Source organism: Sinocyclocheilus grahami, unplaced genomic scaffold (assembly GCF_001515645.1).
Source record: "Sinocyclocheilus grahami isolate Dianchi unplaced genomic scaffold, SAMN03320097.WGS_v1.1 scaffold270.1, whole genome shotgun sequence".
Lineage (NCBI taxonomy): Eukaryota > Metazoa > Chordata > Actinopteri > Cypriniformes > Cyprinidae > Sinocyclocheilus > Sinocyclocheilus grahami.
This window is the reverse complement of record NW_015505449.1, coordinates 2,059,612-2,083,509: the sequence shown is the minus strand read 5'-3', so window position 1 is coordinate 2,083,509 and position 23,898 is coordinate 2,059,612. Positions and strand designations below refer to the sequence as shown.

General features: G+C 35.6%; 2 protein-coding genes across 2 annotated transcripts; one reads left to right on the top strand and one right to left on the bottom strand.

The window, feature by feature from the left end:
* The first annotated feature begins 626 nt into the window (after nt 1–626).
* On the top strand, nt 627–5,454 carry LOC107599749 (dynein assembly factor 3, axonemal-like). The gene is made up of 12 exons (XM_016291429.1): nt 627–672; nt 937–1,019; nt 1,179–1,291; nt 2,049–2,142; nt 2,393–2,553; nt 2,650–2,826; nt 3,118–3,240; nt 3,334–3,456; nt 3,559–3,784; nt 3,885–3,999; nt 4,099–4,173; nt 4,317–5,454. The coding sequence occupies exons 2-12, from the start codon at nt 938–940 to the stop codon at nt 4,453–4,455; spliced, it is 1,428 nt and encodes a 475-aa protein (XP_016146915.1). The 5' UTR covers nt 627–672; nt 937; the 3' UTR covers nt 4,456–5,454.
* A 793-nt stretch (nt 5,455–6,247) lies between these two features.
* On the bottom strand, nt 6,248–21,933 carry LOC107599739 (carnitine O-palmitoyltransferase 1, liver isoform-like). The gene is made up of 19 exons (XM_016291420.1): nt 21,856–21,933; nt 21,700–21,754; nt 19,577–19,719; nt 18,457–18,596; nt 16,441–16,612; nt 15,325–15,426; nt 15,088–15,225; nt 13,578–13,655; nt 13,352–13,459; nt 12,614–12,701; nt 11,625–11,820; nt 10,710–10,898; nt 10,461–10,566; nt 9,502–9,618; nt 9,235–9,399; nt 7,441–7,569; nt 6,930–7,085; nt 6,482–6,595; nt 6,248–6,364 (listed from the first exon to the last, which is right to left on the bottom strand). Exons 3-19 carry the CDS (start codon nt 19,715–19,717, stop codon nt 6,248–6,250), a joined length of 2,256 nt encoding a protein of 751 aa, XP_016146906.1. The 5' UTR covers nt 19,718–19,719; nt 21,700–21,754; nt 21,856–21,933.
* Nucleotides 21,934–23,898: the final 1,965 nt, after the last annotated feature.

Genomic DNA, 23,898 nt, shown 5'->3' with positions numbered 1-23,898 from the left:
TTAAACATTGTATAATGTAAACTGCCTAAATAAATAAATGTACTTACCTTCCTTGTTGCAACGACGACAACTTCGTGAACTGGTCAGGTGAGATTTCTCCAACTAGTTTCAGGTGCAACTGAACAAGTGAGATTTATTTCCTTAAATGCTGTTCCACTTTCAGTCACCTAAGTATTCTGTAAAATTATCATCAGGCTAGATTGAATATTCAATGTAATTCATGTTGGATATATTCATAATTATAATTGTTTAGGTTGTTAATGTAAAAATACTTACATTATTATCATCCCATTGACACACAAAACAAATAAATAGGATAATAAATTTTTAGATTTAGTTAACCATGCATTAAATTGCATAATATAAATAAATATGCATAAAAATCGTTGCTTTAGATTGGAGCTGACCTTAGTTTTTCCTGAATCCTTCGCAGCAGTCACCTTAGAAACTAGTTATGCAGGTTATGCAACATAAAATAATACTCTTTTGGGTAATAACTATACGTTTTAAATTGCTCTGGCACGTTTGTTTGTAACAAAATGTAAAATGTAAAACACTATCTAGACGTCGCGCGCATAGATACGTAAACTCTACACATTTATCACGCGCTACCTGTTGCTAAGCAACCGCTTTCCAAACTTTAGCTTGTGTACGCGGCACGAAAAGCGAGAGGTGAGTCTCACAGAAGATTATTTTCACTTTGCTACATATCTGTTATATATATATACGGCTACAGATACTTGTGCGCATACATACTTCATACTTCGTAAATGTAAGAATGTTTTTACTTGCGTCGCTACCTAAATAATGCTACGAAATATAAGTTAAGCCAGCTGCTAGCTATTCAAACTCCACAACAGTCCGCTGGACCGCGATATTATTTGATAGTCGCACTCAGGCACCATCCTAATTTGTCATTTCTAACTATTAATGAAGAATGAGCGCCGGTCGGACTGTTGAGGGCGCGGGATGTGTGACCTGGTGGGGATTCGGACCAGCACGAGACCTCCTGAGCTCAGGTAAAACCAGACTAAACATCATCTTTAGATTAAACACTAATAAACCACAGAAAGAAAAGAAGAACCACATAATCAGACTAAACCACCACACAGCATCTAACTAAACACAGTAAATATCTATGAAAGATTTGAACGCTCATTATTATGTAACACTTACAGACGCACACAGAGTGAGGCTGCATGGAGAGCTGAATATTTTGCTGGTGGGCAGTGCAGATCCTAGATACATCCTGAAGACCATCACTGGACTGACAGACTCAGACACACTACATGTGAGTGATTCTTTTACATATAGCATATTGAGATTAATCACATAGTACAAAATCAGCTCTTTTATGCATTTTAATGTGTTTGTTACGAATCCGGTCCTTGAACTTCCGTCTGCTCGCCACCAGAGGTCACCCTTCCACTACTATGGACTCTTGCACCACACCCAGATCACAAGTATGATGATGATCGGGTCAGTCGCACTGGTGCTCCTAAAATAAATTTCATAGTCGCACCAGTAGTTTTCGGTCGCACTGTCGAGCCCTGCCACACCACTGTTGCACTTCACCCGGACTACAGTTCCCATCATCCATTGCACTGATTACACACACACACAGTTGATTGCACACAGCTGTCATCAATCACACCTTCCCTATATAACACTCACTCTTATCCCCGTCAAACTGCTGAGTATTGTTTAGCGAATATCATTGTTTAGCTGATAGCTACCTTACGGAGCCTGCTTAGTTTTCCTAGCCTTAGCGGAGTCTTGCTTTGTCTGTTTTCCTATGTTCTGATCTTTGCCTGTGTACCTGGATTTATCCCTCTAGTCTCGCCCTGTTGGATTCCGTTTGCGGTCGACTGACCCTCGCTTGTTTACCAGATTGCCCTTGCCTTGTCTTCTCCATACCAGTTTGCCATTGTCTGACCCATGCCTGTTTCTGACCACGCCTTTGAATAAAGTTTGCAAATGGATCCGTACGTCTCACGTCTTGTCTGCCCCGTAACAGTGTTAATGATGAGATGTGTGGTTTGTTGCAGGTTTGGGTGATTGAGAACAGCATGGAGGTGGTTGCCAGACAGCTAGTACTACTTTATTTATCACTTCTGACCCCTGAGAACATGAGTTTACACAGTATGTACCTTAATATCTAAATAATGAAAAATATTTTTTAAATTAATTATAAAAGACATTATAAATAATCAATTATTATTTTATATACAATCGACATTTCAAAGGTCTAGAAAGATGTAGAAAATAAAGGAATACAAATAAATAAAAAATATCTCCGGAGAAATTATTTTATGATTTTTTCTTGTACATTATAAATGTCACTGCATTCATGCTTGTACTGTTGTACAACGCTCCGTGTTGTATTTTCCAGAGAAGACAGAAGTGTTTCTGGAGGTGTTTGGAAACTCTGAGATTCGCAAAGAGACAGAAGAAACGTTAAAACTCGCCGCAGCTCAACTCTCTCTGTCTATCACAAACACTCTGTTCTCGGACTCGCACACCCATCCTTGCCTTGATACAAGCCTTCTGAAGGTCCAGCATACATTCATCTGTTATATTTGCATTTATGCTGCATGTCATAACCAAATTCAGCTCAGTAATATCGACTCATCTGCTGTTTTATCATAGTTTAAGGAGAGAGATGAGTTGGTCCGGATCTTTAAACTGTGGGAACGACCGCCGTCAGTTCCAGCAAGTGTACGCAAGGTCTGGGATGCCCGTGTTCGGCAGCACCTGGGGACTCGCTATGACTCACGGCAGGGCTGTTTCGACTGGGATCTCACTATGAAACTGCACCAGAGCGGTGTATGTACCAGTACCAGATGAGACACTATTATACACCTTTACTCCTGACAGCCAATCAGAGCAGTGCAATAAAAACTCAATTTAACTATGTTACACAGACATCTGGCAAATAGGCTTATTTCAGGCCATATTTTGTTACAAATGTGAGTTTATAGGTCATTTTTGAATTACTAGCACCTAAATTACAAATAACGATTCATAGCATTCCATGTTTCCATCTATGAAGTGACACCAATCTCATTGCAGTGTTATTTTAGTATCATTGATTTTTCTGTGATTTCTCTCTCTCAGTGTGGTGTCATTAGCAAACATCAGTATGTGAAGTGGAGGGAAAGCGGTGTGGCTTTTGAGATGAGGGAGGGGCTCTACCAAACAGCCAATCAGAGTCTGCTCTCCACGCGAGTGTTCAATCATGTGAGTAGATTGACTTTCTGCTATAATAGTCGTTGTTGTTGTGCGGCCCATGATAGACTGTCATGCAACTGTAAATCTCTGTGTTTGTACCAGAGACGAGATCGGGTTGCTGTTAGAGGCTATTGGGGCGACATCGTCTCCAGTCCATATCTGTCCTTCGGCATAGAGACAGAAAACAAAGATCTGCTGAAGAAACAGAACAACCAACATGTGAAGGTGAATGAACTAGTTAATTACCTCCCAATCAAAATTACAGATGTAAACGGCGTTTTCATTTGCACCATGATTTACCCTTCTCTGGCCATCTTTCTCTCTCAGACGGCTCAGGATATTTCAGAAGTGAACGTCCTGGCATTATTTGAATGTCTTTCCACTAGAGGGAGCTCTTTACTGAATGAATATGAACCACCAAACCCTTCAACTTCCTGCTGTCAATCCACAGACAGTCTCATAACAGAAGAGAAGATACAGAATGATCCACCTGCTTCTCAAACTCACACAGAACCTGAGCAACATCCAGCAGAACAACAGACACAAGTGCTTGGTAACATTGTCTTATGTCAAATAGTTAATATACTAATAGCCACAAAACAGTTTATAGTTGTAAGTAACCGTTCTCAATATATTTCTGTGTGTTTTTGCAGATTTGCTCAGTGTGGATGGAGTGAAAGTGACATTTCTGTCTCCAGACTCGCTCAGCAAACTTCCTCTCAAAAAGAAATACAGGAACTTGTTTAACACCATCTACTGTTCAGCCAGGTGAAGCCTGTTCATATGCAGCTTACAGAAACAGTGTCTGGGTTTGTGTCAAAAATATCTGCAGACATACAGAATAACACGATCTCTGTGTTTTCTCAGTATGGTTCATCAGCTGGATTCTTCTCTGAGAGAGATCACAGCACCTGATGCTGCTCTGGTAATAGAGTTAGCAAAGTGAGTCCATCATCACACACAGACACGCAATTCCCAAACCTTCTAACCCAATGACTTAGATTTGTGCTCATGGCAACATTTTGACACACAGCTTGTAAGCAAATCTCCATTAAATGTTCATGACCTCTGTTTTTCTTGTTCAGCTTCCTGTTGGACCTTTCAAAAGAGCAAGTGTCAGGTTTTACTGACAAAGTGAAGGAGATTGCTGAAGAATCAGGATTCACAGTAACGCATAACCAAAGCAGTGATGTATATGCAGTATTCACACGGAAACAAAACTGATGGACTCTGACACTGAGATATTATACCAACAAACATCATTATAATAAAACCACAAACACTTGTGTGCTTGAACAATTTTAATTAAAAAAAATGACCTGTTGTCTCTTCCTTTTCATTCACATACAAAATGTCAAGGAATGACAGATTGCCAGAGGAAGAGAGAAAGTGTAAAGCTCTGCGGTGTACAGATTAGTGTACAGAAAATCAGAGAAACAGTCAGGCAGATACAGAATACAGTACTGGCCCGGGAGAAAAGAGAGATCGATCACTGGATGATTCAACATTCATCAGACAGATGAGGTAAAACACTGCCGCTCCAGACTAATATCAGCACTACATAAACACTTGCATTGATACTGTTCTCAGTTTCAAGTTAATTATTAGAATAGTGACAATAATATAATAACAATGATACAATTCTTCAGTAAGGTTTAAACTCAAGCAGTGTTAGGCAGTACAGAAAAATTACAAGAACTTTTTGAAGTATATATATATATATAATATTTCCACAATGACCTTATCTAGTTGTGCAAATGAGATCTTGTGCACTTGAAAGGCAACTTTATATTGTTTAAAGTGCCAAATATGAGGGCGACAGAGACAATAAAGAGTAGAGCTGCCAACGGATTGCAAAGACAAAATGGAAAAACTACCAAGGAAGTTTAGAAGCCCTTGCTCTCAGTCCAGCCAAGTGAAGCAAAGGGCCTACAGCAACAACACATCCTCGTGAAATACAGCATTAATGCAGACTGTACAGTGATTGTACATTTTTGATGTTGATGAGCATCTCATTAATTCACCTGTGAAATCAGTCACCACCTTCATGTCCTACGTAAAATGTAATCGTTTTTGTTAGGTTATGTCTAATACAGCAATTGTTCAATCATATAGTGGTTACAGTAGTATAGTTACAGGAATATATCCTGCCTCTCAACTCTATCTGTCTATTTATTCATATTATAATACCTCATGTTTTCTTTTAATTATTCTGACAGTAATTTAAATGAATAGTTTACCCAAAATGAAAATATATTGAAATACCAACCAAGATGTAGATGAGTTTGTTTCTTCATCAGATTTGGAGAAATTTACATCACTTGCTCACCAATGGATCCTCTCCAGTGAATGGGTGCCGTCAGAATGAGAGTCCAAACAGCTGATAAAAACATCACAATAATCCACAAGTAATCCACACCCCTCCAGTCCATCAGTTAATGTCTTGTGAAGCTAAAAGATGTGTGTTTGTAAGAAACAAATCCATCATTAAGGCATTTTAACTTTAAACTGTCACTTCTGGCCAAAATACGAGTCCATAATCCATAACATATTTATTTAGAACAGTTTTTTTCTTGTAAACAGTGCTTCATCTGTGCATATTTCTCTCCTGATTCAGACAACATTTTCACTGGAGAAAGCAAATATTATGGATTATGCACTTGTATTTTAGCCGGAAGCAACTGTTTGAAGTTAAAGACATCTTAATGATCAATTTGTTCATTACAAACACAGTTTTTGCTGTCTTGTTGATTACTTCAGGAGCAGATGCTGGTAGCCATTGACTTTAAAAGTATGGAAAAAAATACTATGAAAGTCGATGGCTACTGGCAACTGTTTGGTTACCAAATATCTTTTTTTGTGCGTGTTCAACAGAAGATTCTGTACATACAAAATTCATACAGGTTTGGAACCACTTGAGGTTAAGTAGTTTAGATCCTAACCAACTTAAGAAAGACATTTTGTCAATTCATTCGCTAGTCGCTGTTTTTTCTTTTCCTATGGTTTCAGAAAATTGTTAATGAAAGCACGGTGTACTAACAGTCTGAGGACAAGAGTGTTTGCAGGAAATGTGCAAGTTGATCATGTTTTCTCCGATGATGATGTAAGACACGCCGTAACCATCATCTGCAACCTGCCAAGAGCACACAAATGAAAATAGATTAAATGCACACACACACACACACACACACACAAAAAAAGTACCAATGGTTTAAGAGTAAATTCGTGAATATGCATGAATATTTCTGACCGGGCCAAATCCTCCACCGCAGGTGGTGTAGTCAGGGTGGTTAACAAAATCAAACAGCTCCACCTGCTGAAGAGGAGTCTGACTGGTGGAGAGGCGCCAAGTTTCTGAAAGCACCTGAAGAAAAAACACACACAAATTTAATATTACATCATAATATTACACATCTTTTTTTTTTTTTTAATTGTATGAATATTTTATTATTTAAGCATTATTTCAGTAACAAGAATGAGATTTTTTGCCTAATGGTAATGAGAACTGTCATGAACACAAAGTCACAATGCAAAAAAAAGTTCTAAATGTGGGAAAGAATGAGGAAATTTCCTTTGCGCAATTGTTTCTTTCACTTATGACACACATGCAAGTGCATCTGCACGGAAGCAAAATACAGTTAAACTTCCTTGTTCAGCAGATATATTGTAACTGCGGAGCCCTTCCCAGTGTTACACACCTCTTTAAGGAAAGGTGACTCCTCTCCCAGGTATTTGGACACAATGTAGAGGCAGAACAGGTGTCTGTCTATTCCTCCTCCTGTCATTGCCATCCTGTACAGATGCTGGTGTTTCTCAGCCGCCGTACGGAAGAGATGCCGACACACTTCCTTACTCTACAGACACAGAGAGATGCTTACATAAGCACTTTTATTTGAATTTGTGCTCAATTTGTGAACTAACGGTTCTTAAACGATTCACAATGTAGCAACACAGTGTGAAATGAAGTAATCAAACGCAAAATAAAAGTACTTATTCTATTAAATTTGGAAAATTACAGTAATTACAGCATTTTAAATGCATTTTTATGGCTATAATCTTAACCTGCATCACTCATGGTGATACATTTAACAGCATTTAACAAATGTTTATGTCACTACAAAAACAGACCATAACAGAATAATGTGTGCATGTGTGTACTGGAACTGTTCTTCATCAATATGTTTATATATTAGTGTATATGTTGGTTACCTCTCCGCCCTCCAGAGCTCTGACGAAGGTGCAGCTCTCACTGGTGCAGGAACGCACCGTCTCAGTCCGGCCCTCGCGGAATAGACGGGTCATAGACGCTTCATAGGTCAGAGTGAACGAGCCTCGATTCTGGATGTGAGGAAGGAACGAGAACAGAAGAATGTTATCGTTTGATCAATTATCAATTATTAATTGATTAATATGAGGGGGTGTCGCCCCCTCAGTCGGACTATCCCGCCCCCTCACTCAAGACGAGTGTGAAAATAGATTTTAATTATGAAATATAATGGTTTATTTAAAAAAAAATACAGTTGCCAAATGCATAGACTTTCTAGCATTAATATGATGCTACTATAGCAACAATTAAGGACAGTCCGCTTCACAAAGTCGCATTTTACATGTTACATCTGACACACAAACTTCCTGCGCAAGCCGTGCAACTAAGAATACAGCACTACTGAGTAAGTTAAAGGTATGATGAAATAATTTTTTTATGTTTAATAGAGGGCTAGAGGATCGTAGATAGTTGATTATTTCGTTTGTTCTAACTTAAAATGATATTGGTCGTAATGAATGTCTTATGTCAGGGTCAGGGAATCGGTTGCAATGAGCTTGTTTCTCATTGTAAAGCAGACACAATTAAGTATTTCTGGTGGTGTCTGTATTTGTGGTAAAACTGCTGCCCAAGACATTTATTTCCTGGATGTCAGATTTCCGAATTTGTTGGCTATGCGATTTTGTAAGTACCTTTTAGTAGTGTCATTCACTCAGAACGCATGTTTCATTCCACTGCGGTACTTTTCCATTGTATTTCAAAGTATATTCGCTACTATGGACGTCTTTGAATTTGTGTTTGAATGCTGCATTCTTGTCTCAGGTCTTTATAGCAGCTTCTCCCGCATACGTCATTCTAAAACGGCACTCAAGTTCAAAGAAATTCAGCTTCTAAAAACACGTCTCTAGACCTTGCGCTTTAGAAAATCCTGTCTTGCGACCACAACACTATCTGTGTGAACCATTCTAATAGTTGTAATAGTAGCGGGCAGGTTTGTTTATGGTCCGACAAATATGTGAATGGGCCACATATGTTTTATTTTATTTTTTTACTTTATGCTACGTCATCACCCCCTTTCGTTACCTCAGCCGCCCCCTCATCAGTGCTGCGCTGGTGCCAGCTCTGATCATGAATACAGTGGTTGCCTCTAACTGAATGGAAAGAGCACAGGCCTTAGTTTGTTTATATGAAAAGATTTATTTTGTTTTATCTATTTATTTGATTTGAGGTTTGTTTTAAAATTTAATATTTCAATTTCACAAAGAAATGTTCAGCATTTTGTCCAAGCAATAATAAAAGGACATCTTTTCATATATAAATTGTCTTAAATCTCATTTTGTTAAAAAAAAAAAATCATGAGAAAATCGTACCGTGAAATCAGTATCATGAATCGTATCACATCGTGAGTTGAGTGAATCGTTACAGCCCTAGTATGTTTCTAACATGTTTTAACCTTGTTATTTTTTTATATTTATCTTAATATATTATAATATTATATATATAAGTCATATATGTAAGTAATATAATAACGAAGTCAGGATAACTACGTTAAACGATAAAACAATTCATCTAGTGTTGAAAAAATGAAAACAAAACGTATTGTGTCACGGTGTTTGTGAAGGGTTAGTGGAACATATTCATTATTAATGTGGTTCTCTACAATCTACTAGTGTGAACTTGAGGAGAACTGATGTCAGTACACTACGTGTGGTTTGTGTGTTATGTGGGTTCAGTCTTACCCTATAATAGGCCAACTGTAGCGCAATCTGAATGAAGGCATCCGGGCTGATTTTACACTTTTTGATTGAACCTTTGCCAAAGTCTTGAATTGGCAACACATGAAAGTCGACATCATCGGCTAGTGTCTGTGCCACAGCGAGAGAGCGTTCGATACGCTCCTGACACTAAATACACATACAGGAAGATGAATTATTCAATGTGTCCATTAGCGGTAACTGATTACAGCATGTCTGTAAACATGAGAAGGTGTGACGGTGTGTTTGTACCTCTGCAGGTATGTCCCAAGTTAGTCTAGTAGGTGGAGGAAGGGAGGAGGCGACGTCTCCTTTACAGTGACCTTCTTCAGTATAACCCAGCTGGAAACAATCGGTAGTCATCACATACTGAGAGAGAAAGAGAGACAGCGGGGTAAGAGAACATAACAACGACAACTACATTGCATTTACTGAATAACAATGCAAGTCAGCAAAATAATAATGAAAGTTTTAGGTAAGCTTAAAGGGTTAGCTTAACCAAACAGATGGCAGTGTTGGTATTGTTAACTAAAACAGCTAAAATATTTAACTGAACTTAAAATGAAATATAAAAATTTAATGAAAAACAAACTAAAAAACGTAAACAAAAGTTAGAAATATTGCCTTGGCAAATATCTGAAATAAAGTAAATTACTAAAATTAAAACAAAACATAAAAAATAAAAAAAAGACAAAAGCATGTAAAACTACTTAAACTAAAATTAAAGAAAACTGAACATATAAAAATAAAAGCCAATTCAAAATAGTTTATATTATTTATTTAACAATTAGATTACCTTCACCATCATCTAAAACTCGTAAAACTTTTAAAAACATAAATACGTTCATAATGCAGTTAAATGTAATCTTTAGAAAAATTCTAAATTAATATACATTTTAATACTGCACATTATAAAGTTGTTAAACAGGATTTAAAATGATCAATTTAATTTTTACAGTTTTTTATTTATTTAGACAAAATAGAGCAGAATTTTTATATCGGCCATTAACAAAATAACTACCTGATTATTGTTTTCACTGCTTCCCTATTATGTAAGAATGATTTAATTCAAACTAGATTATGACATCTTACGCTTAAGACAAGAATGATTCCTGTGAACCACCAGCATCATTATTTAGCTTATCTGATATTATACTTAATTTCTTTATTATTTAAACACATTCTCTTTTTTTACTCATTCTGTCTCTCACCTCCCACACGTGAGCCATTATAGGTGCGTCTGCCCAGGAGTGTTCAACATTGAGGCCGTTCTTCCCATTCTTATACAACACCACAGTGAATGACTTATCAAACCACCTGAAACACAAACACAGTGTAAAACACTGCCATAGTAAAGACAGAGACTATCATGTCTGGCAGTGTAAGAGACAATTTATTCTATTTACAGTTCAGATTACATTTAGCATCTTTGTAACATAACTGATGGACGAACATCTCACCTGTCGTAGCACTTGCCATGCAGAAGGGACTTGGCGTAGCGATCCAAATTGCCGGCAGGATCATCTCCCATCATGCCTTGTTCGTCATCATCCAGGGCAACGAAGAATGCAGCTTTCTCAATGCAGTCCAGAGATCTCTTATTCACTCCTGAGCTGAAGAACTCCTTCCTGGCCTGAGCCCAAGGGATTCTGGGAAATTAAGTTCAAAACATCTGAGCATTCATAGCAAGAATTTAAAGAAATAATTTAAACTTAATTCTAAAGAAGATCATTAAAGATTCTTATTTTAGATTCTAAAGAATCTAAAATAAACTTAGATTTTATAATGTTTAGGTTTTATATCAGTGAAAGGGAAGGATTCTTAATATAAATACCAAAAATCTGAAATACCAAAATCAGGGTTGTTATATTTAATATTTTTTGTCTTATATAATAAAAAGACAAAACACAACAAAATTACTAAAGCTTTAAAATTACACTGAAAACTGAAAATACAAAATAAAATTCACAAGATTAAAAAAAAAAAACAAGGATACTAAAGTACATTTTAGTTTTTTAACATATTTACACACACACACACACATATATATATATATATGATTAATAAATAAATAAATAAACTGTTATGAATAAAGAAGTTATTAATAAATACAACCTACAAAGATTAATACTTTGGTTAAGGTTTTGTGTAAATCACTAACACTAAATATGAGCAATAATAATACAGAAGCTGCTTTGGAAAATGATAAATTAAAACTGAATTTTAAGTCCATAAAAATGGTCTTAATTCTTGATTTATATTGACTGTCTCTTGGCCTACTTCTATAAAAGCAGTATTTAAAATTTTTTTACATTATGGAACACATGCATGTTTGTTTTCAAATAAACTCTTTATAGTGCGTCAGCAGACACTACCTGTCCCCTGCCGTCAGGGCTGCCAGTTTGGCCTCTCCGGTCGCCGGGGGTGACGGGTCGTCCAGGATATGCTGAATCTGGTGCTCGATCTCTCTGGGAGACAGCATGCGGCCGGCGTGGTACAGCCACAGGCGGAAATAACGGCCTCGGTGGAACACCGCCACATACTCACTGTCCTGCCAGTGGATCAGGGAGTCTAAATACACACAGACAAACTAGTAAATGCAAACAGATTCTCACTGTTTGCCCTCATGCTTTGTGTATTATGTGCTTTTCAAGCATCAGCAAACGTGCCAAAAAATTGATCAGAAGATTCTCAGAGAGGACGACACATCCTAGTGTGTTTCTGGGTCAGTATGCGTGTACGGTACGAACCAGGTCTGTCCAGGGGTGTGTGTGTTTGTCTGTGTAAGTTTATATAGTAACACGTGTGTATGTACTTGTGACCCTTACAGTAAATAGATTAATGTCAAATATCTTTTCATCCTAGAAAGTATGAGGAAATGTGGTAGAGGAAAGATTGAAAAATTAACATTTTGAAGAAACTGTCAGTTTAAAGAGATTATTAAAGAGAAGAACAAATATATGGTAAATATATTAATTTTATTATATATAAATATATATATTTTTTTCTTCTACTCAAAGAATCCTGAAATACGTGTCATTGATTCTCCAAAAATATGAAGCATTTATTTATTAACATTATTAACATTGATGATAATAATAAGAAATGTTTCTTGAGCAGCATATTAGAATGAATTCTGAAGGATCATGTGACACTGAAGACTGGAGTAATGATGCTGAAAATTCAACTTTGCATCACAGGAATAAATTAAATTTTAATGTATATTCAAATAAACAACAGTTATTTAAAACTGTAATAATATTCCATGATATTGCTGTTTTTATTGTATTTTTAAACAAACAAATGTAGCCTGGGCAAACATAAGAGACTTATTTCAAAACCATTTAAAAAAATCTAGCCTTACCAGTCTCTTCTCCTGGAATGCGTGTGGTGTTGAAAATCCTCTCACATTGAGCGGCACACAAAGGAACATTTAAAACTGGTACACGACTCTAAAAGACAGAGTTATAGCCTACTGTTAGTCAAGGTAACTTGAATCAAAAATTCATTTTCATAAGTATTTTCCACCCTCCTTCACCCACAATTAAAGGGACAGAGCACCCAAAAATATTATTAAAAATAATATTCATTCTTACTACAAATTTTGTTTGGACTACCGCTTTAAGCTGTTATTGCTACTGTAACTTTAAGACAGTAATGAATATCTAAACTCCACATGGCAAAGTTTAAATGTTCAATCATCAAAATGGGCCAAGTTGCCAATATGATGATATATAAATGTGGATATATAAATAGGCTAATCTGCTTAGTATGTAAATTGGACTCTAGTTTAGTTGCCATAAAGAACCAGATTGAACTCATGATGACGTTTTATGGTGTATACCATTAGATTGACCGATGCACACTAAACTTTCAAAAAGAGAAAAAGTTTTCCCGTTATGTGTTCTCTTCAATAAAACTATGCAAACACCTGCAGGTCTTCCCTATACACCATCACAGTCTCCATTACCCATCCATAGCCTAACAAAGTTCAATGCACAGCTAAAAACAGCTCTGCGATCAATCTCGGTCATCGCTCGGGGCAATGAGAGGTTTCACCCCTCGCCAAATGGCATCGGTCAGCACTGCAATGTGGACTCACAGGTTTGATTTCCTCTCTGTTGAGTTTCCTGCGGTACAAGAGACACGCATGCAGTGTGTTCCCTGCTCTCGCGGCTTGAATCGGTGTAGGTGTCACGTACAGGAAGTCCTGAGGATGAAAGAGAAGGACTCAAGAGGCTTGATTTAAAAAAAAAAAAAATCACTTTACCACTAGAAATTCCTGCTTGTTAAAATGCATCTGAAAATGTTTTCACTGGGAGCCGTACCATTCCATAGTAGTTGCTATTGACCATGAGTGGGCCACGCCCCATCAAGTAGACATACTCCTCCCACCAGTCGCTGACCTTGAAGATGCAGACACAAGAAAAAAAGAATTCTCAAATTAAATCTAAAAAAAAAAAAAAAAACTGGTTAGGTAATATTTGTACCATCCTACAGTTCAAACGCACTAGCAAAATATGATTTTCAGGTCAACATGAAATTAAAACTGACCCTATTTGCCTTCTTATTAAATTAATACTCCATTTAATATTCATTTTAATATTTTAAACATAATATTGAATAAATACCTGCAGATCGACGATCTTTAGATGGCTCTTCATTTCTCCAACTCGAGTCTCTGCGTGCAACAAAAAAAAAAAAAAATTCTAAAAATAAAACAAAAAAAAAAAAAAAAAAAAAACTGGTTAGGTAATATTTGTACCATCCTACAGTTCAAACGCACTAGCAAAATATGATTTTCAGGTCAACATGAAATTAAAACTGACCCTATTTGCCTTCTTATTAAATTAATACTCCATTTAATATTCATTTTAATATTTTAAACATAATATTGAATAAATATTAAATTAAATATGAAATTCCTCAACTTAGTACACTATTTATTCGAAATTATAATATTTTTATTACTTATTTTTGTTATGTAAAGCCCATATTAAACACCCACTGTTTTGCTATGCAATGGCCATATTAAACTTAATATTTAATAAATATTAAATTCCTTGTCTCTGCATATTAGGACACTATTTATTCAAAATAAACAATAAATGTTTGTTTTCATAATCTTTCATAAAAATGTAATTCCATCCTCTCCTCAAATCATCTTTAATTTGGCATGTAACACCCATATTAAACTTAATATTTAATAAATATAAATTTAAATACTAAGTTCCTAATTTCTGCTAATTAACTATTTATTCTAAATTAAATTGAACTGTTTGTTTATGTAATCCTTCAGTAAAATGTAATTAAAATGCAATTGTTGTGCGCACGACTTGGATTTTTGACTCACGTCATAAATCCTCTCTCCTCAAATCACCTTTAATTTGGTATGTAACGCTCATATTAAACTTAATATTTAATAATGGTATGTATGTAAAGCCCATATTAAACTTAATATGTAATAAACATGAAATTCTTCATCTCTGGTTATTAGCACAATTTATTCTAAATAAAATATTTGTTTTCATAAACTTAATAAAATAAAAATGCAATTGTTTCCACTCCGACATCACAAATCCTTCTTACTTTCAACCTCTCTCCCCAAAACACCTTTATTTTGGTAGCAATGTCCACTTTTTTTTTTACAATTCAATCAATTCCTGTTGCATAAAATCAAATTCCATCCTACATTTCCTTATATGTCAGAGCCAACCTGAATGTTTAATGTGAGATTACAGAAGCAAACGAGGTTACAAACAGCATTTTTAAGGTTGCATTAGAAGATTGACATGTATTGCGTGAAGTTAATGTGTATGGTTTGCTGGTTGCTCTCACATAGTTGGATGCCCACATGGCTTTCAGTTTGAGGTACCACTGCAGGCGGTTTCCCAGACTGCTCTCAAACTCCTTGGCCAGAGTTGTCATCCTCTCATATTCAGAATCGCTCATCAACAGACACGCAGATTCCAGGTACTATATGTGAGAGAGACAGCTTGGAATGTAAGTTTTTTTTCATTTAAAATGGTTTAGTGATATATTTGGGTGAAGATGATGACATAATGATGATCTCACCCTCTTAACAGTGTCCTTGACTGCTGGAACAGGCAGGTTAGGCAAAGAGCCCTGGTAGCTGTACAACAGAGGCTGTCTGCCCGAGAAGATCCGGACCATGGCCTGAAAACAAGCATATTTGAAGGTAAAGTGTGATTTTGATGTTAAAATACTCTCCTATCCAGTTTAAAGGGGTCCTATTATGTTTTTTCACTTTTTCAACTTTAGTTAGTCTGTAATGTTGCTGTTTGAGCATAAAAAAAGATCTGCAAAGTTACAAAGCTCAAATTCCACTTCAAAAGGACATATTTTGTTTAACAGAAATCACTTTTTAAAAATGACAACAAATGACTCGTTTGGACTACAACGCATATTTTCCGGGATTTGAGATATCACAAATATCGACGAATGGGACGAGACCTGGTTGAGCTGCACTAGAGAAGGCAACGAGTGTTATCACTATGTCAGAGACACGCTAGCTTTCCCAAGGCAGACGAACTTAAGAGTGTTACAATCGTCCGGGTTTAAATCTCGCTCAAATTGATTTGATTTTGACGCAATATTTACACTGAAGCTGGTAAGGGGCGTGACATTTCCTGACCAGGCGCCAAGTGCTGCCAATCACAACACACATTGGCCCAGCTAACCAATCACAACACATTTCGTATATCAGAAGGCGGGCCTTCATTTGATACAGGAACTATTCGTGCCGTTCATGCCAGACTGAGGAGAGTGGTGTTGTAATAATGTAAAATATGTGAAAAATAATTTTTCGAACAACCTAGTATGAGAGCCTGTTCTAGTACACCCCCAAAACAAAATCAAGTCTTTGTAAAAGTGCATAATAGGACCCCTTTAATATGTGTTGACAATCAGGTACAAGTAAAATATTTATAGCATGGTTCCCTCAAACCCCGACACAACAACACTGGCTCCACCAATGCCGTAAATATACACACTTCACCATTATTTACCATTACAGTTTGGGTGGTTTAGTTTAGTTTAGTTTTATTTAAAGTTTGACATGACAGGATATTGCGGCACAAAACCCTGAAATGTGTCAAACATACACATACTCCAAGACAACCTAAAACAAGTTAGTAGGTTAGGTGTGGCTGATAGTATGACTGTACTAACCGCCCAGATTTTGGTGGTGTTGGACACTTTCCCGTGTTGTTCATACATCCAGCCGTGATACGACAGTAACTGCTTCAGGCAAAGCCTCATGGTGAAGATCAGCAAGAGCCAGAGCAGAGTGCTGAACAACACGGCAGAAACCACTGTCCGACACTGAATGCTCAGAGAATCACTACAGATAAAGAGACACAATATTACACTGCTATATGCAATATTTTAATGTTTTATTCGTTTTTTGGGACACTCAATAGCTATGTTTCCATCACCCTGTTTTTATGTGCATTTTGACGTATCACATCAGAATCAAGTGATGGAAATTCCAAATTTCGGGAAAAAATTAAATAAAATCGCAAAATTGGATTTGACTTGTGCAAAAAAGGGTTAATGCGAATAATGGGAGATGGAAACGCAATGCCGAATAAATTCCTCCATGAGCATCAAAAAAGTCATGTGACTTTGCATTATGGGACGACATAACATGACTAACCAGCAGACCGATCCAGTTGCACAGCATCTGAAATGTTGTTATGGTCATTCTGAAATGCCCGAGCAAAGTCTGTCGTCAAAGTATTTCTGAATAATTGCCTCCCAGAACGGTCTTACATGAAAGTTTGGGTGGAAACCCAGCTTATGAAACAAGTGCAGTCTGACAAGTTGATTTTTAGTCACATTTTTGAAAGCTTGTAAATATCCTATCAGGCTAATAATTTAAGTGTTGCATTATCACTTTCAGTGAACTTCTTTGATGACTGTTTACTATGCAAAATCAGGTTATATATTTGATTATTGTCCCCTACTGAAAAACAGAATGTGCTTAAGTTCTCATCTTAAAAGTATGATATTGTCATTATGACAGTTTTTTATCATTATTTTAAAAAGGGAACAATATAATAGCGTTGAAACATAAACTGGAGACACAACTTAAATTCTTTTTAATAACAATAATTTGTATTAAATAAACAATAATTAAAATCTTTTATTAAATCTAAAAATATGTACATTAACATTCAAAAGTCTGGGATCGATATTTTAATATTTTTTTAAAGAAGATTCTTAGGCTCACCAGGGCTGCATTTAAAATACAAAAATACAGTAAAAATTTTAATATTTTCAAATATTATTACCATTTAAAATATGTTTTCATGAAAACTGTTTTCTATTTGAATATATTTTAAAATGTTATTTATTCCCGTAATGCAAAGCTGAATTTTCAGCATCATACTCCAGTCTTCTGCGTCACATGATCCTTCAGAAATCATTCTAATATGCTGATTTGCTGCTTAAGAAGAAATGAAGAAACATTTTTTGTTAATATCAATGCTGAAAAAAGCAACTTTTTGATGACTAGAAAGTTCAAAAGAACAGCATGTATTTGAAATATAAATCTTCTGTAACGTTACAAATGTCTTTACTGTCACTTTTCATTAATTTAATGCATCCTTGCTGAATAAAAGTATCAATTTCTTAAAAAAAAGAATAACTTAAAAAAAAACTTTTGAACGGTAGTGTATTAAAGAATAATGTCTAAATGCTAGCTGTCATTTCCAAATATGTTTTAATCAGAAATGCTAATAGAGGGGAAAAAAAGGGCTCTTTGTGACCAAAAAAACCCCCCAAAAATACCTTGACTGGATTTTTGTTAATATATTTAGAATTTTCTATATTAGTCTCACAAAGTTACCATCATCTATTCATTATTAAAGTCATTGTTACACATATGAGGGACACAAAACTGCATCTCTTTTGTAGAATAACTCTTCTGCTTTTTTCTGAAACTAACTGAAACAAGGTGTGTGAAAGTACACACCCTCCTCGGGCATTTACATGAGTTTGTTTGTGGGATCCCCTATTCTTTTAAAAAGTTTCAATGCGAGTTACATAAGAGGATGACAAAAGTTTCAGTGTTTCTTTGAGCCACTAACGTGGTTCACACTGCAGATAATTCCTTTGTTTTGCAAGTTCTGTCTTTAAAGAGCAAGGGATCAGATTTCCCTGTGGTAATGTCACCTCTATTACCTGACCGGCAGATGTTCTTGGATCTTAGCGATGAGGCCCATGGAAGGGTCCGAGCGTGTGTACATGGTGGCCAAGATCGCGATGACGACAAACAGCCATGAGGACGGGCTGGCGGGATACACACCAGTGATCACATTGTTCTGTACAGGACAGAATAAACAAAAGACACTATGAAATCCAGCTGGGGAATCTGTGAGAATAACTGACATTAAAAAAATAAATAAATAAATAAACATAAAACAGATTTAGTAGGTGACAAAATATCAAACTGAGCTATTTGCTTTTGTAATAGAGATTATATTGTGCATTTTAGTGTTAATTTCTGCATTTTATTGTTCATTTGTGAATTTTGCTGTAAAATAAATATATGTTTTTTTTGTAGAATCAAACAAAAAAAATGCATTATCGACATTAATAATTACTACATGCACAAAAAAACAAAACAGGCAGATTTAGTAGTCGACAAATTATCAAAATGATCTATTACATTTTATTGTTCGTTTGTGCATTTTAGTCTAGAATAAATAGATGTTTGCTTTCATAATCAAATATAAAAATGCATTATCGAAGTTAAATACACTACTACTAAATGACAACATGAAATCAAAAAGAGCTATTTGCTTTTATAATAAATATATTAGTGTGTATTTTGTTCATTTTATCCTAAAATAAATGTGCTTTTTTTATAATCAAGTATACAGATCCATTATCAACATTAAATGCACTAGTATTACATAAACAAAAATAAGTATAAAATGGATGGATTTAATAGATAACAAAATAAAAACAATATGAGATTTGCTTTTATAATAAAGACTTTGTGCATTTTATTGTTCAATTGTGAATTTTATCCTAAAAAAGAAAAGAAAAAAATTCAAATGAATTAACTTTCTCTCTGAAACACACACACACACACATACATACATATATATTTATATACACATATACATATATACACATATATATATAAAATAATATCATAGTCTAGCATCTACAATACAAGCTGTTTTAAACCAAATCGCAGATTTATCATATAAAATACATCACGTAAAGGAAGTTAAATGCATTGCAAATAGCAATGTTACCTTTAAAGCCATTAGTATGTGTAATGCGTGTTTACCTTCAGCCGTGTGACGCGTTTCTTCCAGGAGCGGAGACCTGACAGATAGACCTGTCTCAGGGCCTGATGGGACAGCTGCAGGTCGATCCCCTCTGGAGTGATAGTGAACTGAAACGCCACGGCCTGATGGGCTTCTGCCATTTCTAAAGAGAGTGTGAAACAAACAGAGGCTTTTAAAAACGGCAGCTCAAATTTCACTGCAGCAAAGGCACAGTAATTTGTGCATACAAGTGCATGATCGCAGGCAGCTCCCGACGTCCATCACTTTATCTCACTTACACTTAGTTGAACACCATCCACCTACCATTATGAATCAATCAACTAGTTCAACATGTTGAGTTATGATCCATTAAGGCAAGAGCAGTGAGTGCTGATACAGACGTTTCTGTTAAGGGCTCATTTTATGGCCTGTGTAAACGAAGGGAAACTTCCTTCAAAACTCTTCTTCTTTCTGCCTTTGTCGAGCCTGGTCATGCTTTAATTTCTTATTCAGACAGTTTAGACACTTAGACTTTATATATAAATAAATAAAATCCCTCCCACATCTACATCCAGACAAGATGTATCTATGGCAACAGTGTTGTTATGGCAACCAGGAGCAAAGGTTTCCCTCATGACTACCAGTCTGCTAAACCAAAACACTGTTACAGTATTCTTCAAGATTCATCTCATAATATGTATGATATTATTGATACATTGTTTGTCATTTTGTTTGACAGTTGGATTGAGTGTATGAGTGAGCTTGTATTGATTTGTTGGTTCTGTGTATAGTATAACTTTTAAGTGGATGTTTTTTTTAGGAATAGTGTGAATGTTATATGTATTTTGGAGTATGTATGTAAGTATTATGTATTGATTAATTCTTTATATTTTTAGGGTAACAATTTTACCATCAGTCCAGGGACTGCAGATGCAAAATAGCCTTCTGGCAAATTGTACATTTATGTATTATTGATGTGCATTGTCCCTGTCAAATAAACCTGAAATAAATAAATATGTACAGTGATGTACACATGCTTGGTAAAAGAAGCTTTAAATTGTCAAAGAATTATTAAAATAAATTTACATACCTATGCATTTGCACATGTATAACAGGTGCATCTCAATAAATTAGAATTTTGAATTACTGAAATAAATGAACTTTTCCACGACATTCTAATTTATTGAGATGAACCTGTATATATGTGTGTGTGTGTATGTATGCATGCATGTGTATATATGTATGTATGCATGTGTATATATATATATATATATATATATATATATATAGTGTTTGTGCACAATGTGTAAATACATATAATCAAAATTAGGAGAAAATCTTTAATCATTAATCAATGTTCTGATAAGAAAGTACGTTCAAAATACTATTTGAGTAGGCTATCCAAATAGACAATCCCACGCCATCCCATGGGACACCGCTTTCTGCTACTAAATTACACCGCGGGAAACATGCAAATGAGGCACTTTCACCAGTGACCAGAAGAGGGCGATGCACAAAAAGTAATTGAATGAACTTTAACCCAATTTAAAAAAACGACTTAAATTAATTTACATATATTGAATTAAAACGCTGGAATGTGTTTATTTGAAATAAGGAAGCAAAATAATACTCAAGCAATAAAAAAAATTAATGACTTAACACGACATATACAACCGTAAAGAACAGGTGCTAGACTTTGCATGGCTTTATCGATTAAATCACAATTTAATCCTCCCACAAAGACACCGACCTTTATCAAAAGGGTTTATTGCATAACAAAATAGTTAATCATTAATAGCCTTCAGCAATCTAAAAAACCTAACGGGTGAAACAAACACAGAGCCAAAAAAAAACACAACACACTGCCAAAATAAACATCAGTTAGGGGCTTGATCAGCACGTGAGGAGGTTTTTAAGATCGAAATGACAGCATGCAGCTAAACTAGGAGTCCTATGTCATTAAAATAGTGTTTAAAGTGTGATATCGGCCGATAACGGATGATGCTTGCCACACCAGCTATTAAAAAACCGTAATCGGTATAAAACATCCCACACATCTCCATCATCCATCGTCTCCAGCACACTACAGACCGTCCCGCCTCAGATTAGCATTAGTGTCGGAGAGCAACATCCCTAACGTTACCTGCTGTTTACTGATGTTACTGATGACGGGTGACGGGCTCCTCTCCTCCCTTCTGCTTTTGAGGAACATAAACATAAAAAATAATTACTACTTAGCGCCTAATAACCCCAATAAAGATGCTGAGGGTTCACTGGTATGAAGCGCAACTGGAAGTACCTTTGATACAAACTGCGAAAGAATGTAACAGACACAGCGAAGAGGGCGGGAAACAAGCGGTTCGGAAGTGCGCTGTGATTGGTCAGGAGGCAATGACGTTTCTGTGGCAAATGAGCGGATAGAATGTCGCGCAAAGCGTTGGAGGCTTCGCTGTGATTGGACGTCACAGCTGTCAATCAAGGATTACGATTTGCGCTTGGGTGTGGAAAGGGGAGAATAAAACAAATATTTTGGTGTTATTATCAAGCAGAGGTAAATATTAGTGCTAAATCGTTTCCTCTACGTGATATATAACCTTTACTATTTAGTTAATATAGGCCACATTACATATATAAATAAATATATACTGTATATATATATATGTGTGTGTGTGTGTGTGTGTGTGTGTGTATGTATACTTTTACAATTAAATAAGGATGTCTGCGATGCTGAGATGATACAAAGGAGAATCTTTCAAAAAAAAGTCTTGTTTAAATGTGCCATGGTCATTGAAAGTTAACATTCTGTTGAAGTATTGATGTTAGTTTCCTACAATTTTGTTAACATTTTACACAAATACTTAGAATTAATGACTGTAAAAATGGCAAGTGATGAAAACATCTAGGAAAGAGTAGAAAAATACTTTCCTTAAATCCATGTGGGTGTACACAACGTTTTTTAAAAAATGTTTTAATGTTTTCAAGGTAAAACATCTAATATACTATAATAGGCCTATATTATATGGCCTATATATACATATTTATATTTTTATGAATAAATTACTTTTACAAACATTGAAATCAGTGTATTCAAGTCACTGTCTTTAAAATTACCTTTTAATGCATTTCTGAATAACAGATCTGGACAAAAGAAAAATTGGTCAGTTATTAACTCATAATTGTCTTTCTCTGTTTTATAAAGTGTTATACAAGTAAAGTTACTGACTTACTACTACAGACATTAGCACAGATTGGTTGTGTTTCACTGTTAACCCTCTTTATGGATTTTTCAGGATTCATTTTCTTTTGCAGAAGTGGGGAAAGACCACCCAGCCCCTTGACCCCCCACTCTTGTCTTACATAAGCTGTTCATCTGAGCTATTTCACAGCAGGAGGTACCTGTGAGACAGCACGGAACAGGTTTCACCTTTCCCACAATTACTGAGGCCAAGATGTTCATAATTGGGACTGTTGTATGAATCTGGACCTACTGTTAAGTGTATTTAATTAACTCTGACTAATGATCAAGTCATATCAGGATAATCAGTTAAATAGCATCCTCTAGGCATTTTGAGGCAAATAACAGCTGCATTGTTTGCGGTCTTCCATGAAGCGCTTTTTAGGGTATGGAGTATTTCCCTTTAGCACAATTCATTCAAACACACACAGTTGTTCTGAAGAAAATATTCTGTCTTGTTTAATTTATTATGATAAACTGCACTAAAGCGCTTTGTATCCATTTTAAAATACTAGTGTAATATCAGATATCACAGATAGATGGTTGTCATAATGAAATCTGCCATTAAATAAAACTAAATGTAAACAAAACAATTATGAAATTATCAAACAATTGTAAAACAATAAAAATGACAATAAATATGACAACTTGGCCCAACCAGACATTTATATATATATATATAAATCACATATCACATATATATACAGTGGGGCAAAAAAGTATTTAGTCAGCCACCAATTGTGCAAGTTCTCCCACATAAAAAGATGAGAGAGGCCTGTAATTTTCATCATAGGTATACCTCAACTATGAGAGACAAAAAAAAAATCCAGAAAATCACATTGTAGGATTTTTAAAGAATTAATTGGTAAATTCCTCTGTAAAATAAGTATTTGGTCACCTACAAACAAGCAAGATTTCTGGCTCTCACAGACCTGTAACTTCTTCTTTAAGAGGCTCCTCTGTCCTCCACTGGTTACCTGTATTAATGGCATCTGTTTGAACTCGTTATCAGTATAAAAGACACCTGTCCACAACCTCAAACAGCCACACTCCAAACTCCACCATGGCCAAGACCAAAGAGCTGGCAAAGGACACCAGAAACAAAAT